Source organism: Pecten maximus, chromosome 9 (assembly GCF_902652985.1).
Source record: "Pecten maximus chromosome 9, xPecMax1.1, whole genome shotgun sequence".
Classification (NCBI taxonomy): domain Eukaryota; kingdom Metazoa; phylum Mollusca; class Bivalvia; order Pectinida; family Pectinidae; genus Pecten; species Pecten maximus.
The window spans coordinates 5165589-5179020 of NC_047023.1; the positions used below are offsets into that span (position 1 = coordinate 5165589).

General features: G+C 37.2%; 2 protein-coding genes across 7 annotated transcripts in view; one reads left to right on the top strand and one right to left on the bottom strand.

The window, feature by feature from the left end:
- Positions 1-1631: 1631 nt before the first annotated feature.
- LOC117334182 (serine/threonine-protein kinase RIO2-like) lies at positions 1632-12324 on the bottom strand. Of its 6 annotated transcripts, none has more exons than XM_033893659.1 (11): positions 12183-12324; positions 10371-10515; positions 9073-9186; positions 8435-8489; positions 7769-7889; positions 6948-7036; positions 5590-5781; positions 4566-4658; positions 2949-3021; positions 2274-2528; positions 1632-2165 (listed from the first exon to the last, which is right to left on the bottom strand). In XM_033893659.1, the coding sequence occupies exons 1-11, from the start codon at positions 12246-12248 to the stop codon at positions 1755-1757; spliced, it is 1614 nt and encodes a 537-aa protein (XP_033749550.1). In that variant the 5' UTR covers positions 12249-12324; the 3' UTR covers positions 1632-1754. The 6 variants fall into 6 exon arrangements, with proteins under 6 accessions (XP_033749550.1, XP_033749547.1, XP_033749551.1 ...); XM_033893656.1 differs by having other exon boundaries at positions 1632-2201; XM_033893660.1 differs by having other exon boundaries at positions 1632-2093; positions 2238-2528.
- Positions 12325-12428: 104 nt separating this feature from the next.
- LOC117334838 overlaps positions 12429-13432 on the top strand; it is a 56983-nt gene continuing 55979 nt past the window's right edge. The window contains exon 1 of the mRNA XM_033894656.1: positions 12429-12692. Within this exon, the coding sequence (XP_033750547.1) occupies positions 12669-12692 (24 nt within the window). The 5' untranslated portion in view covers positions 12429-12668. The remainder of the gene's footprint in view (positions 12693-13432) is intronic.

A 13432-nucleotide genomic window follows, 5' to 3' on the forward strand; every position in this document is an offset into this window, starting at 1 on the left:
GTCTATGCAAGTCAGTTGTTACATTGTAAACAAAAAGGTACCAATTACAATTTCCGTTAAAATTGGGAAAGTACTTTAATAGGAATTGTGGATTGTATCTATCACAAAGCCGGCGACCATTTTGGATTATACATCATGGTAATTTTTTTTCTTATGCATAACTACATGGCAATACCTATCATTAATACCAAGTTTCGTTAAAATCCGGACAAGCCTCAACCAATCAGAAATTTTGAAAAATGCATTATGGTAAAAAAAACTTCAAATGACTTCTTTTCACTTATAAAGACTCCCAGAACATGATATTTATAGATTCAGAAAGTTTCTGAACAGAAATGACCTTGACCCATATTCAGGTCATAAGGATAAATTTTTTAAATGAGTTCTAACAATATGAATAATTCTTAAGAATCATATTTTGCTGACAAGTTCCTGTGATGGAGCCGCACAGAGTTTGAGAAAAGAAATGACATTGGCCTATCTTCAAGGTCAAAGGGGTTTTCAAACCACTTCTTTTCACAAAACGAAAATTCCTCGAATCATAATTGGCTGGTAGGATCCTGGAATGGAGCGACACAAAGACTGCGAAAAGAGATGACATTGACATTGCATAAAGCCGACATACAACTATATAACCGATAAATGACATTCAAATGACTTCTTCTGGTTAAGAACAAAAAGCCAAGCAATCACAATATTTAGTTGGTAGGTTCTATGATGAAGCCCCACAAAGATTACATAACCAAATAACCTTAAACTATATTCAAGGTCACAGAAGTCAAATTGTTTAAACATATGAAGAACTTCTTCAGATTACATGACAAGAGATCCCAGAGGGATCTTGGCGCCCACCATTGAATGATCTCTATAGGTTCCATGTCGGATTGATCTTCTCTCTATTTGTCCCTTCCTCTTACTAATCTGTATATTTGAAAAACATCCCTGCAGTACTTTTCAAACAAGGGGAACCTATACATGTATATGAAATTTGAAATTTATCGATAATGACTGTCTGTTGGCCATGTTGTTTTACGATTGGTTCCAAAATGCAATACGAGAGGCCAAGGGCAACCTACATATGCAATTTGAGAAAGATCCCTTCAGCACTTTCTGAGAAATAGCGATAACAAACTTCATTTGTCAAAATCTAAGATGGCTGCCTGTCGGCCATGTTGTTTTCCGATTGGTCTCAAAATGCAATATGCATAACTAGGGACCAAGGGCAACCTACATCTGAAATTTGAGAAAGATCCCTTTGGTACTTTCCGAGAAATAGCGATAACAAACTTCAATTGTCAAAATCCAGGATGGCTGCCTGTCGGCCATGTTGTTTTCCAGTTGGTCTCAAAATGCAATATGCATAACAAGGGACCAAGGGGAACCTACATATGAAATTTGAGAAAGATCCCTTTAGTACTGAGAAATAGCACTAACAAAAATTGTTTACAGATGGCAGGACAGACGGACGGAAGGAGGACAGACCACAGATACAGGGCGATTTGAATAGCCTACCATCTGATGATGGTGGGCTAAAAAACCTGGAATGATTGAATCTTTTGATTGAACTGAAAGGTAGTGAATCAACAGCAATGCAGGCCCATTGGGCCTCTTGTTATAACATGAAGTCAAAATCTGGTAATAATTGGGTTTATTTTAAAACATTTTCAATCAATTTACAAACATGTTGTACAATAATTTCAATATAGATGTATTATAATTTTCTAACATGATATTTAGCTTTTCTTACACGATATTTAATACCACTGAGCAGAGAGACTGTCTTTGATGTCATGTTTTGTGTCTCGCTTTGATCGCGTGACAATGGAGGCCTCCCCTTTCTTCCTGATACGGCGGGCGTGTAATTTCTCATGCTTCTGTTTGAGTTGTCTCTTCATCTTCTCTTTGACCAATTGAGGATCCAGGGAGGAGGCACTGCTGGACATACTGAGAGAGCTGTGCTGTCGTGTCAAGTGAGTGTTGGTTTTCTCCATACTTTCCTCATTTCTGAAAGGTTTGTATGCTCTGTTAAAACCACTTAAATCCTCTAACAGTTCATCCTCACTTAACTCCTCATCAGAAAGCCTATTGTTTACCTCACGGTCAGCTGAATTCTCAAGTCTGTCGTCTACCTCACGGTCAGCTGAATTCTCGAGTCTGTCGTCTACCTCACGGTCAGCTGAATTCTCGAGTCTGTCGTCTACCTCGCAGTCAGCTGAATTCTCAAGTCTGTCGTCTACCTCACGGTCAGCTGAATTCTCGAGTCTGTCGTCTACCTCACGGTCAGCTGATGCCTCGTTTGTTTCCGACACATTATCTGTTGGACATTCTTCCTCACACTTCACACATGAGGAGTCTGTTACATTGTCACTACATGTTGTTGTGTTAGCTTGTACAGCTTCCGTTTCCATATCTTCATCTTCATCCACATCTTCATCTTCATCATCGATTTCATTTTCATCATCGTCATCTTCATCTGCTGCAATCTCTGAAGACTCGGGTCCTTTAAGGATGTTCAGTTCGTCAGCAGCCTAAATAGAAATGTTAGAAATTAGAAACTGTACATTACTTATGGTGAAACAGATAAATATCTCCCAAACATATGGCACAGCGGAGCAGTTACTGATCAGAGTGTGATGAGCATATCTTATTTATAAAATATAAACAAAACTTAATGAGTATCAAATTACCTCAGTTATACTGATAGTTATATTTTCCTTGACATGAAAGCTAATCAGAAAAATGAAAAAAAAACCATTAGATTTAAACAAAATGTCACTCATCAAATGGATTTAAAGTACATTTCTCCATATCCATATCTGAGTAATTTAACACCAATGGCCACCATTCGAGGCTTTACGAAGCCACATAGCGACTTCACACCCTGTTGTCCTGTTCATATTTTACACTGCTCTCATATGGTTCTACATTGTAGGATGAGTAATATTTACCTCGTCAAATGTACTGGCCATTTCCTTTGTAAATCCGCTAGCCGACACCTCAACATCTAGGTTATCATCTCGTCTACAACACAAAAATGACACGAGTGATTAAAACATTACCATTAGTGCGTACCTATTCATATTTGTAACACTGAGTTTTTAGGTCGATGGGTAAGGCCAACAAGCTTATGCTGTGGCCCCTGGTTCTTAGTGGCAGGTTGTGTGAAGGATAAATGGAAAATCAAAAAGAATTTAGCTGTAATTTTTAAATAGATAGACAGTTGTACATACAGATAGGGTGGTAGTACATACAGACAGGTGGTTGTACATACAGATAGGTGGTTGTACATACAGACAGGTGGTTGTACATACAGATAGATGGTTGTACATACAGATGCGTGGTTGTACATACAGATAGGTGGTTGTACATACAGATAGGTGGTTGTACATACAGATGCGTGGTTGTACATACAGATGCGTGGTTGTACATACAGATGCGTGGTTGTACATACAGATAGGTGGTTGTACATACAGATAGGTGGTTGTACATACAGATGCGTGGTTGTACATACAGACATGTGGTTGTACATACAGATAGGTGGTTGTACATACAGATAGGGTGGTAGTACATACAGATTGGTGGTTGTACATACAGGTAGATGGTTGTACATACAGATAGGTGGTTGTACATACAGATTGGTGGTTGTACATACAGATTGGTGGTTGTACATACAGGTAGATGGTTGTACATACAGATAGGTGGTTGTACATACAGATAGGTGGTTGTACATACAGATTGGTGGTTGTACATACAGATTGGTGGTTGTACATACAGATTGGTGGTTGTACATACAGATAGGTGGTTGTACATACAGATTGATGGTTGTACATACAGATAGGTGGTTGTACATACATGTACAGATAGGTGGTTGTACATACAGATGGGTGGTTGTACATACAGATAGGTGGTTGTACATACAGATAGGTGGTTGTACATACAGATGCGTGGTTGTACATACAGATGCGTGGTTGTACATACAGATATGTGGTTGTACATACAGATAGGTGGTTGTACATACAGATAGGTGGTTGTACATACAGATGGGTGGTTGTACATACAGATAGGTGGTTGTACATACAGATGGGTGGTTGTATATACAGATAGGTGGTTGTACATACAGATAGGTGGTTGTACATACAGATAGGTGGTTGTACATACAGATAGGTGGTTGTACATACAGATAGGTGGTTGTACATACAGATGGGTGGTTGTATATACAGATAGGTGGTTGTACATACAGATAGGTGGTTGTACATACAGATGGGTGGTTGTATATACAGGTAGATGGTTGTACATACAGATAGGTGGTTGTACATACAGATAGGTGGTTGTACATACAGATAGGTGGTTGTACATATAGATAGATGGTTGTACATACAGATAGGTGGTTGTACATACAGATAGGTGGTTGGACATACAGATAGGTGGTTGTACATACAGATAGGTGGTTGTACATACAGATAGGTGGTTGTACATACAGATAGGTGGTTTGACATACAGATGGGTGGTTATACATACAGATAGGTGGTTGTACATACAGTAAAAAGCAGTAATTTTATGCATACCTTATATCTGAAAACTTGGGGAAAAGTTCACTTTCATAATGAAACCGCCTGGCAAAGAATTCACGTATGCAACGTACATCTCTGTCGAAGTACCTATGAAAAAAGACAAAAAACAGATATTCTTACATTTTTGTTACCATTATGTACTTCCCAATACTGTCATCTTGTATTTAACTTTCTCAGGATCGTTGGTTGGTAGGACTATTTACTGTCCTATCCACACATTTAGATCATCTCAGGAAAGAATTTCATCAAGAACAAAAGCACTAGTGTTGACATCAAAATAACACTAAACCAGGAACAGTTTAAATTTTGAGCAGATATAGAGTTTCAACTTGCAGGTTTGGAGTTATTTCCCTTGTTGATGGTGTGTAATCATAAATGCTTAAAGATCAACATTTTTAGTTACATAGATGAATCACAGGGCTCAAAGTGGAGATCTGCTGATCTCTGTTGGATTACTCTTAGATCTTATCACGACTATAAGCCTGTAAGGCATTGAGTACATAGTAATCTAAGCCATATAACAGCTGATTTTAATCAGACTGACAAAATGATCAGTGAAAATAATCTTTATTTGACTTTGACCTTTGACACAGTGACCTTGAACTGCGTTCAGTTGACACTATGTTTAATTCTAACCAACTTTGTTTCATAATGTCATAACAAAATGTTCATCAGTAAAAAGATAAAAATTTGAACTTGACTTTTGGCTCATTGTTCAGATGACTTATTGTATAATTCTGACCAACTTCGCTTCATCACATCACCACATACTGTTCATCTGACAGTGAACAAAAGGCCAGAGGGCCTGCATTGCTCACCTTGATATATCAGTAATCATTTCAAAATACTCTCATTTAAACACTGCTTGCAAAAGCGTATAGATAATGAAGGGGATTATGTTTAAAATTATTACAAATATTTCCCTACTTTTTGAGCTATTGCTCCCCTATTAAGCCCTGGTCAGAAGGGATCCACATCCTTTGTTATTCTGTAGTTTAAATCATATAACAGTACTCACCATTCTGCGTTGTAGTGTGATGTGGAGATCATCTGAGGAAAGTCGTACATGGTCACGGTTCCATCGTTGTCCACCATCAGATTGAACTCATTGAAGTCACCATGGATAACGCCACAGTTTCCCAGTCTGACTATCAGCTCCATACAGTCATTGTACACCTGGGCAGGGTCGGACAACTCGCGTACCTGACACCTAAGACACAGTATATATAGGTCAGACAACTCACATACCTGACACCTGGAGACACAGTATATATAGGTCAGACAACTCACATACCTGACACCTAAAGATAGAGTATATATAGGTCAGACAACTCACATACCTGACACCTAAAGATAGAGTATATATAGGTCAGACAACTCACGTACCTGACACCTAAGACACAGTATATATAGGTCAGACAACTCACATACCTGACACCTAAAGATAGAGTATATATAGGTCAGACAACTCACATACCTGACACCTAAAGACACAGTATATATAGGTCAGACAACCCACATACCTGACACCTGGAGACACAGTATATATAGGTCAGACAACTCACATACCCGACACCTGGAGACACAGTATATATAGGTCAGACAACTCACATACCTGACACCTGGAGACACAGTATATATAGGTCAGACAACTCACATACCTGACACCTAAAGAGACAATATATTTGGTTTGGTTTGTTTTTGTTTAACGTCCTATTAACAGCCAGGATCATTTAAGGACGTGCCAGGTTTTGGAGGTGGAAGGAAGCCGGAGTACCCAGAGAAAAAACACCGGCCTACAGTCAGTACCTGGCAACTGCTCCATGTAGGTTTCGAACTTGAAACCCAGAGGTGGAGGGCTAGTGATAAAGTGTCAGGACACCTGAACCACTTGGCCACCGCGGCTGCAGACAGTATACACAAGTCAGACAACTCACATCATCATTTAACAAAATTTGTTCCACTTTCTACGAGGATGTTGAACCTAAAATAGACCAAAATATGTTGTCTTTCCTTACTGTCAGTGAAGTGATTTAAAGAAGTGACCTGTTGACCTGTCTCCCCTATTGGGCCCTGTCCCTCCAGACCCAGGGGGGGGGGGGGGGGGGGGTCCGAGTTGGTAGTAATGCAAAATTTTGTTCCCCTTCCCCAAAGAATGCTGCTGCTCAAATCTGGTCAAAATCCATTCACTCATTCATGACTCATAGCAATTCAAAAGAAAAGATGACCCATGACAACGGACCATTGTATAAGCTCACTCAACAGTCCTTCTGACCAGGTGAGCTAAGAAAGATGCTTGAAAGAATTTAGTACAAATACACTTCAGTTATGAAGGAAACTTAAAATATAAACAAGTACTATCATTACAAATCTTACAATGGGTGTCCACTCAGCAGCTCCATGATGACAGTGTGGCGGTTAAAGTCTTCTGGCTTAGGAACAGGAAACTTTCTATCATACAGAGCCTGAAAAGGATGACGATGAAAAAAATAAGAATTTTATGGTAAAATAACTGTCGCACTCTTGTAAAATTAATAAAAACATTTTGATTGTTTGATTAATAAACTGCGCTTTGTAAGTGTATGACAAAGGTATAGAACAATTTTCCTTGAGGTATCTTTACTGCCACAATGTATTAAAAATTATCACTCTTACAGCAAATTACAGGAAATATTTACTCTTATTTGACCTTTGCCCTTGAGGTCAAGGTCACAATTATTCAATGACAGACATCTGCACTTTGTCAAATAAAGATAAAGATATACTTTAACTTTCGTTCAGATATCTTTAATGGTTTAAAGTTATTGCCCGGACAAGAACTACTGGAAACCTTTGAACTTACTTGACCTTTAACCTTGGGGTCAAGGTCACAGTGACTTAATGGCAGTGCACTGTACGTCAGCTAGATATAGTACCAGTTTAGAAGTTACGGTGCCGACAAGACATTATTAGTAGAACCAATTCTAATACAAGATGTCTCCCTTTAATTGAAGGGGAGACAAATGTTTGTTGACATTTATATAATGTAGGGGGGTAAACTGAACATAGTGCTAGATTTTCTTCAAGGGTCCAATTGAATCTTTCTGATTTGAAAAGAAAATGTAACTTGCTCAACCTACAAATCTTTTTCTCACACAATAAGACCCACTTCCCAGGCCAATATTTAATATAAGAATACAAATCAAATTATTAAATACCTTCATGTAGGCAAACTCCTTCATAGCGGCCAACCTGGACAGATACAGCCAGGACGCATTCTTCCTGTGTTTGTGATAATCTCTCTTGTTTTTCAACTGTCGGAATGATGTGCGACCCAACCTAACAACAGAGTTAATATCAGTAAATTATCATCATATAATTATCTACCTTATTAAAGTAAACAAGAATTAGATACTACAAAACAGGTTTTTCTGCTCTTACCATCTTTCTACAGCCTCTATGAGAACTGGTTGTTAAAGCACTGTGTTCCTGAAAATGTGCCCTTTTGGGAAGAAAACTGGTGAATTGGAAAGGATTGGAAAGGAAACCTTTAAAAGCAAATCAGAAAACTTACGTAAATTGAATTTAATAATTTCAACTGGGAATGGTGGTCATTGTCGATCCCTAGAGCCATCAGAAAAATTCCTGCACAGTTTTTATTTTTCACATGTACAAGAAATTGAGCACTATGTTTGGTAAAGTGTATGCTAAATTCTTCACATCATGAATTCATCATCATAAGATATGCTGATAAAGGTGGAAATGGAAGAACACAGTGATATACAGCGACCTGGACTCTGAGGTTCACATTTGTATAGCTTGTGGTTGTTCTATGAGTAAGCCTAAGAAATTCTGCAATCATGTATAAGTCTATATAAAATTACCTATGTAACTTCATAGCATATTGGTGATCCTCTTCATCAGCTACAATGTAAAGATCTGAAACATAAAGACAACTTATACTGAATATGTGTCAAGTACAATTATACGATGTGTAGATTTCATATCATTCAAATTCAGTAAAATTCACCACCAGAAAGCTGATGTTTGTGCTCTTAGTTACAAGTGACCTAATACCATTACATTCTTAACTATTTATGGAATTTTTCTAAGGAAGACAACTTTTTGACTCGTGCCCTGACCGGGCCTCGAACTCACGATCTACGCCTTGCCAGAAATACCCGCAGCTTATACCGCTGCGCCACATCGACGTTCTTAAAAAGAACGTTTCAATGGTGCAGTGATGGTCGGCCCGATACCCTGACATGATCATAGTGGAAGTCGTCTATATATAAGATGATATATATATATATACACACACACATGCATGTAGTATTATATTATATGGTATTTCTGTGTACCTAGTAATTCAATAGCCATGAAAAGCATTCCAAAACAAAACCGACACAAAATATTCAAAGGTGACAAATTCTGACTAAATTATTTCTACGGATTTCAGATGAACAGATCTATGTAGGTCAACCTGCTAACAAAGAATGAAATACAACAAAAATTCAATTACCAGACTCCTTGCCAACACCTATCTGGTTTCCAACAGAATGGATGACGCCCCGACTGGTCAAAGCCTTCAGAGCCAGATAGTCATAGCCACTATTTGTTAATCTGTAGCCATTCTCTGCAAATAGAAAAGTTCAGACTTTAATTGTTTATACATTATCTATGGTTTGAACAAGAGATTTCAGTGGTATCTTGGCACCAACCAAGTTTGATCTTTTCTCTACATAAGACATAAAATACAGGTAATCACAAAATATTGCCTTATTTTTTTAAGTTATTCTGATCATTCTCAAAATTGAACAAACACAACCAGAGACAAGAAAGAATCTCAAATTAGAAATAAATTTAGGAAAGATCCAAATTGTCCGTCAGAACTTCCTTTAAAATAACAATAACAGGAATTATTTAGGGACACTAAGAAGACAAAGACAAACAGAAGATGGATGACAGATAATTTGACGATCGTACAGTAGGTTGACTATTCGCCCTAAAAAGCTTATTGCAATAAAGCTTCATGGTTCTTCAGAAGAAGCTTTAAAAAGATTTAGTGATTTTAAAGGCAAAGTTGACGTAAGATGGATGACATGCTATGGCATAAGGTCAGTGGTCCTTCGGACATGTGATCTAAAAACCTACTGGCACTTTGATGACGTGTCATTTTAACCTGTAAACTGTGCATTTTAAGTAAATTATCTTGGTCAAGACATAAAATGTGACAATTTGGATTTTTATGACAGAACATTTAAACAGTTAACACTAATATTCATGTATATCTGTAGGTAATATTTAAATGTTATATAATCATTTTGGAAATCAAACTTTTATATAGATTATCATAAATTGCATTGTGCAATTAAATATAAGGACAGGTGTAACAGGAGAGGAGAGAATGTAGCAGCCAGACCTGGGTTTGAACCTGGGACCCTCCGAACTCTAGACGGACACTCTACCACTGAGCTACCTGGTCGCCGATGATCGACCCAGTCCAGTTCCGCTACATTCCTCCCTCCTTTTTTTCAAGTCTTCGCCCCCGAAGACCACAAGTTCGGATATCCCCTTGCTAAGCATACTCCTAAAGCTTTAAACAAGGGTAGGCAAGCTCGCCAACTATGTTAACTATGTAACAGGAGAGGAGAAAATGTAGAAGCCAGACCGGGGTTCGAACCCGGGATCCCTCCGAACTCTAGATGGACACTCTACCACTGAGCTACCAGGTCACCGATGATCGACCCAGTCCAGTTCCGCTACACAGGTATTGATGGAAATGCCTTTATATATTTCTGTCTACTTTTGAATACAAACCTTTTTTGCCTGCATGTTCGTAGCACACCAACTTGTGTTTGGCCAGCTCCTTCAGCACTTTGTGACACCCACCAGCATGTAAATGTGCAATGGACGCCACAAGAGGAGAAGGGACAATCTCGTGATTTTTCATACCCATTTCAACCTGAAATGTTGTAAACAAAAATTCATTAAAGTCCACTTAAGTAGCTTATGAGATTGTTTATATAATAATTACCTTCTGGTAAAAGGTGACAGCATTACTGATAGCTCAACATTTGTATATGAAACTTAAATTGATACTTCCATTTTAGTTTTGTCTTCCTTTTCGGAAGTGTTGAAGTATCCCTAATACTCTTATATTATAATTAATGTGTAATATTACGTCTGATGTATTGTTTGCTTGTTACCATGCCATATATTGTATCATGCACAGGGTGGTCACTGGTCAGATGAGTCAGTCTTTATGCACCTGTCACCTTTAGCTAGCAGACAATCCATGTGGATTTTCTATGTTTCCTCCTATAATGAGATCTAGACCCCTCCCACATCTCCATAAATTGTTATTTTTACAACCTTTTGAAATTTAGCATTTGATATTATAAAACAATGCATTCAATCATTACTACCTATATTTAATAAATTAAAGTGCCAAGGCCACTCATAGGTGCTGTGCATAAGGATTGATTATGGCCTACCTTACATATATATATATACACTGTATGGATAAAACGAGATATGTGTTTACCCCAAAACACTCATTTAGTCCCATATTATTTTGGTGTTCTTTTCCAACCATATAGACGCTCGCTTTGCGCTGGTCAATATTTCACACTGTTGATCCAGCATTTTGTGAGTGACAGTGCAATTATTAACCAATTGAATTTGAATGCAATGGACTGAAGAGACCAAATATCATTCTTGTGTTTTTCTTCTTTCATTGTTTAAATCTAGAAAACAAAGCTTTATTATCTTCCAAAACCTGTTCTTTTTAATATTAATTCAAGAATACATTATTTACAAATTATAATCAGTAGACTATTCTTAGATGTTGTATTTTTTTTCTTTTCGCTCCATCTTGCTCTTATAGGGCGATTATATAGTCTGACCACGACCTTCATAGTTCGCAATTTGGCATTGAGTCAAGTGTGAAATATTGATTAGTGTAAAGAGAGCGTCTATACTGACGAATAGTACACCCATCTGGGACTAAATGGGTGATATGGAGTAAATATAAATATCTTGTTATAGATTTATATAAGGTAGGTGTTATGTCATATCCGATATTATTTTATCTACATCAAAATCTTATCAACACAAAATGGTGTCGGAGAATGTCACATTTCATATAGTAGTGTGGTCTGGCCCTACACAAGATATGGTGTCAGGCTCCGGCTAGGCACTGCATTAAATTTACAAAATTGTTTTTCAGTCAACGGGGTACTTTCTTGCAAGTTGCCAATCTTTTCAATACTGTATTATAATCAGTGTGACAGAGTATGTATTATAATCAGTGTGACAGAGTACATGGACATCCATGTACATGTCATAACATTATGAAATAACTTTTTCCCGTTTATAGACCCTCTATAAAAAAAAATCCGATCTCAATAATTACCACAGACAATCAAGGTGTGTGGAATTTAATAAAGTCTTGATCAAGATTTAAAACCCTAAAACGATCTATATTATCATTTGCAAATATCTATACAGCTGACATAACTCCAGTTTATATCCGGATAGATCTGTTCGTCGGAAGTCTATTACAGGTTCAGTCGAATAAGGTTGTGAAAGACTGTTACAATAGTATCAAAATTAACTGTTAATACTTACAGAAGTTAAAACTCTGAAGTCTTCTTTCGTTAAATATCTCAAAATAGAAACGTTTAGTTTCCCCATTTTGTGGTGTAGACTAGGCCTAACTTCCAACTTCACGTGGGATTTTTATTCGGAAACTCTCGTCTGTTGTTAAAAAAGATATGTGACTCGCACGGATTTCCGCTTCGTCCACCGTTTCGTAAAAAAGGCAAAACTACACGATAAATCTTTATACATTTTGTTGTTCTAATTTTTTATTTTCATCTATAAGTACTCTTTCTTACAATACATTCGAATATTTCACAAAATGATGCTATTGAAATCCATGATTCCCTATTTGACTATTTGAAACCCTTTTTGAAAAAAAAACAGGCCGGGTGAAAGGTCACACACACATCTCTTGTTATGATCGTTTGACAGCTGATGCGTTCGCCTTCGACGAGTCGGTCTCACGATGTATGTCGGATGAATTACTTAGAATAGTAGACGGACTTAAGCAAAATGGGAGGTTGTTGTTCTGCTCAGGTAAACTCCTTTCTTTTATTTGGATAGTCGTCGTTTGTTTATGTTTATGTTCGATTGCCGCGCCATTTGAAAAGTTGTTCCAAGGTGTGGCCGATTCCATCAAATTTGGCATCATGCTTTAATGCTGTTACACACATGTAGACTACACAAACATACAGCCTTGTATGCCTATATGTTCTTGCTGTTAAGTGATACTTCACTATCTTCTCTATAACAGCTTAGTCAAATGTAATTACGTATTTTGATGAACATAACTGATGGCATAACTGAAAGTACATTTAAATCAGTCTAGATCTACTTGATTATCAGTTATTGGTTCATATGTTGTTTGTCTTAGTGTAATTAACAATCTTTAACTTAAATTCCCATTCTAGGGATATTGTTTGGTTTTACTTCATTTTTTGTGACATTTTGACATGAATTTGAAAAAAAAATCTTTTACTTTTTGTTTCATTAATCTAAATAACTGTAACTTATAGAAGTTGTACATGTACATAGATAAATTGGCCAATATGAAGTAGAGTTCACCACATCCAAACAGTTTACTGAAAGATTCGCTACCCAGATTTTACAGTGAAGGGAGCAGACAATTCAGCCAACTGGTATTGGTTTCAATTTCTAAATAAATTACTTCAGTTGATAATATTATAATAAAATATCTTGTAGCCATAAACATGTACACATGTACATGGTGATTGCCAGTGAGCATCAACTACATCTTGAATATATAAAAATTATAT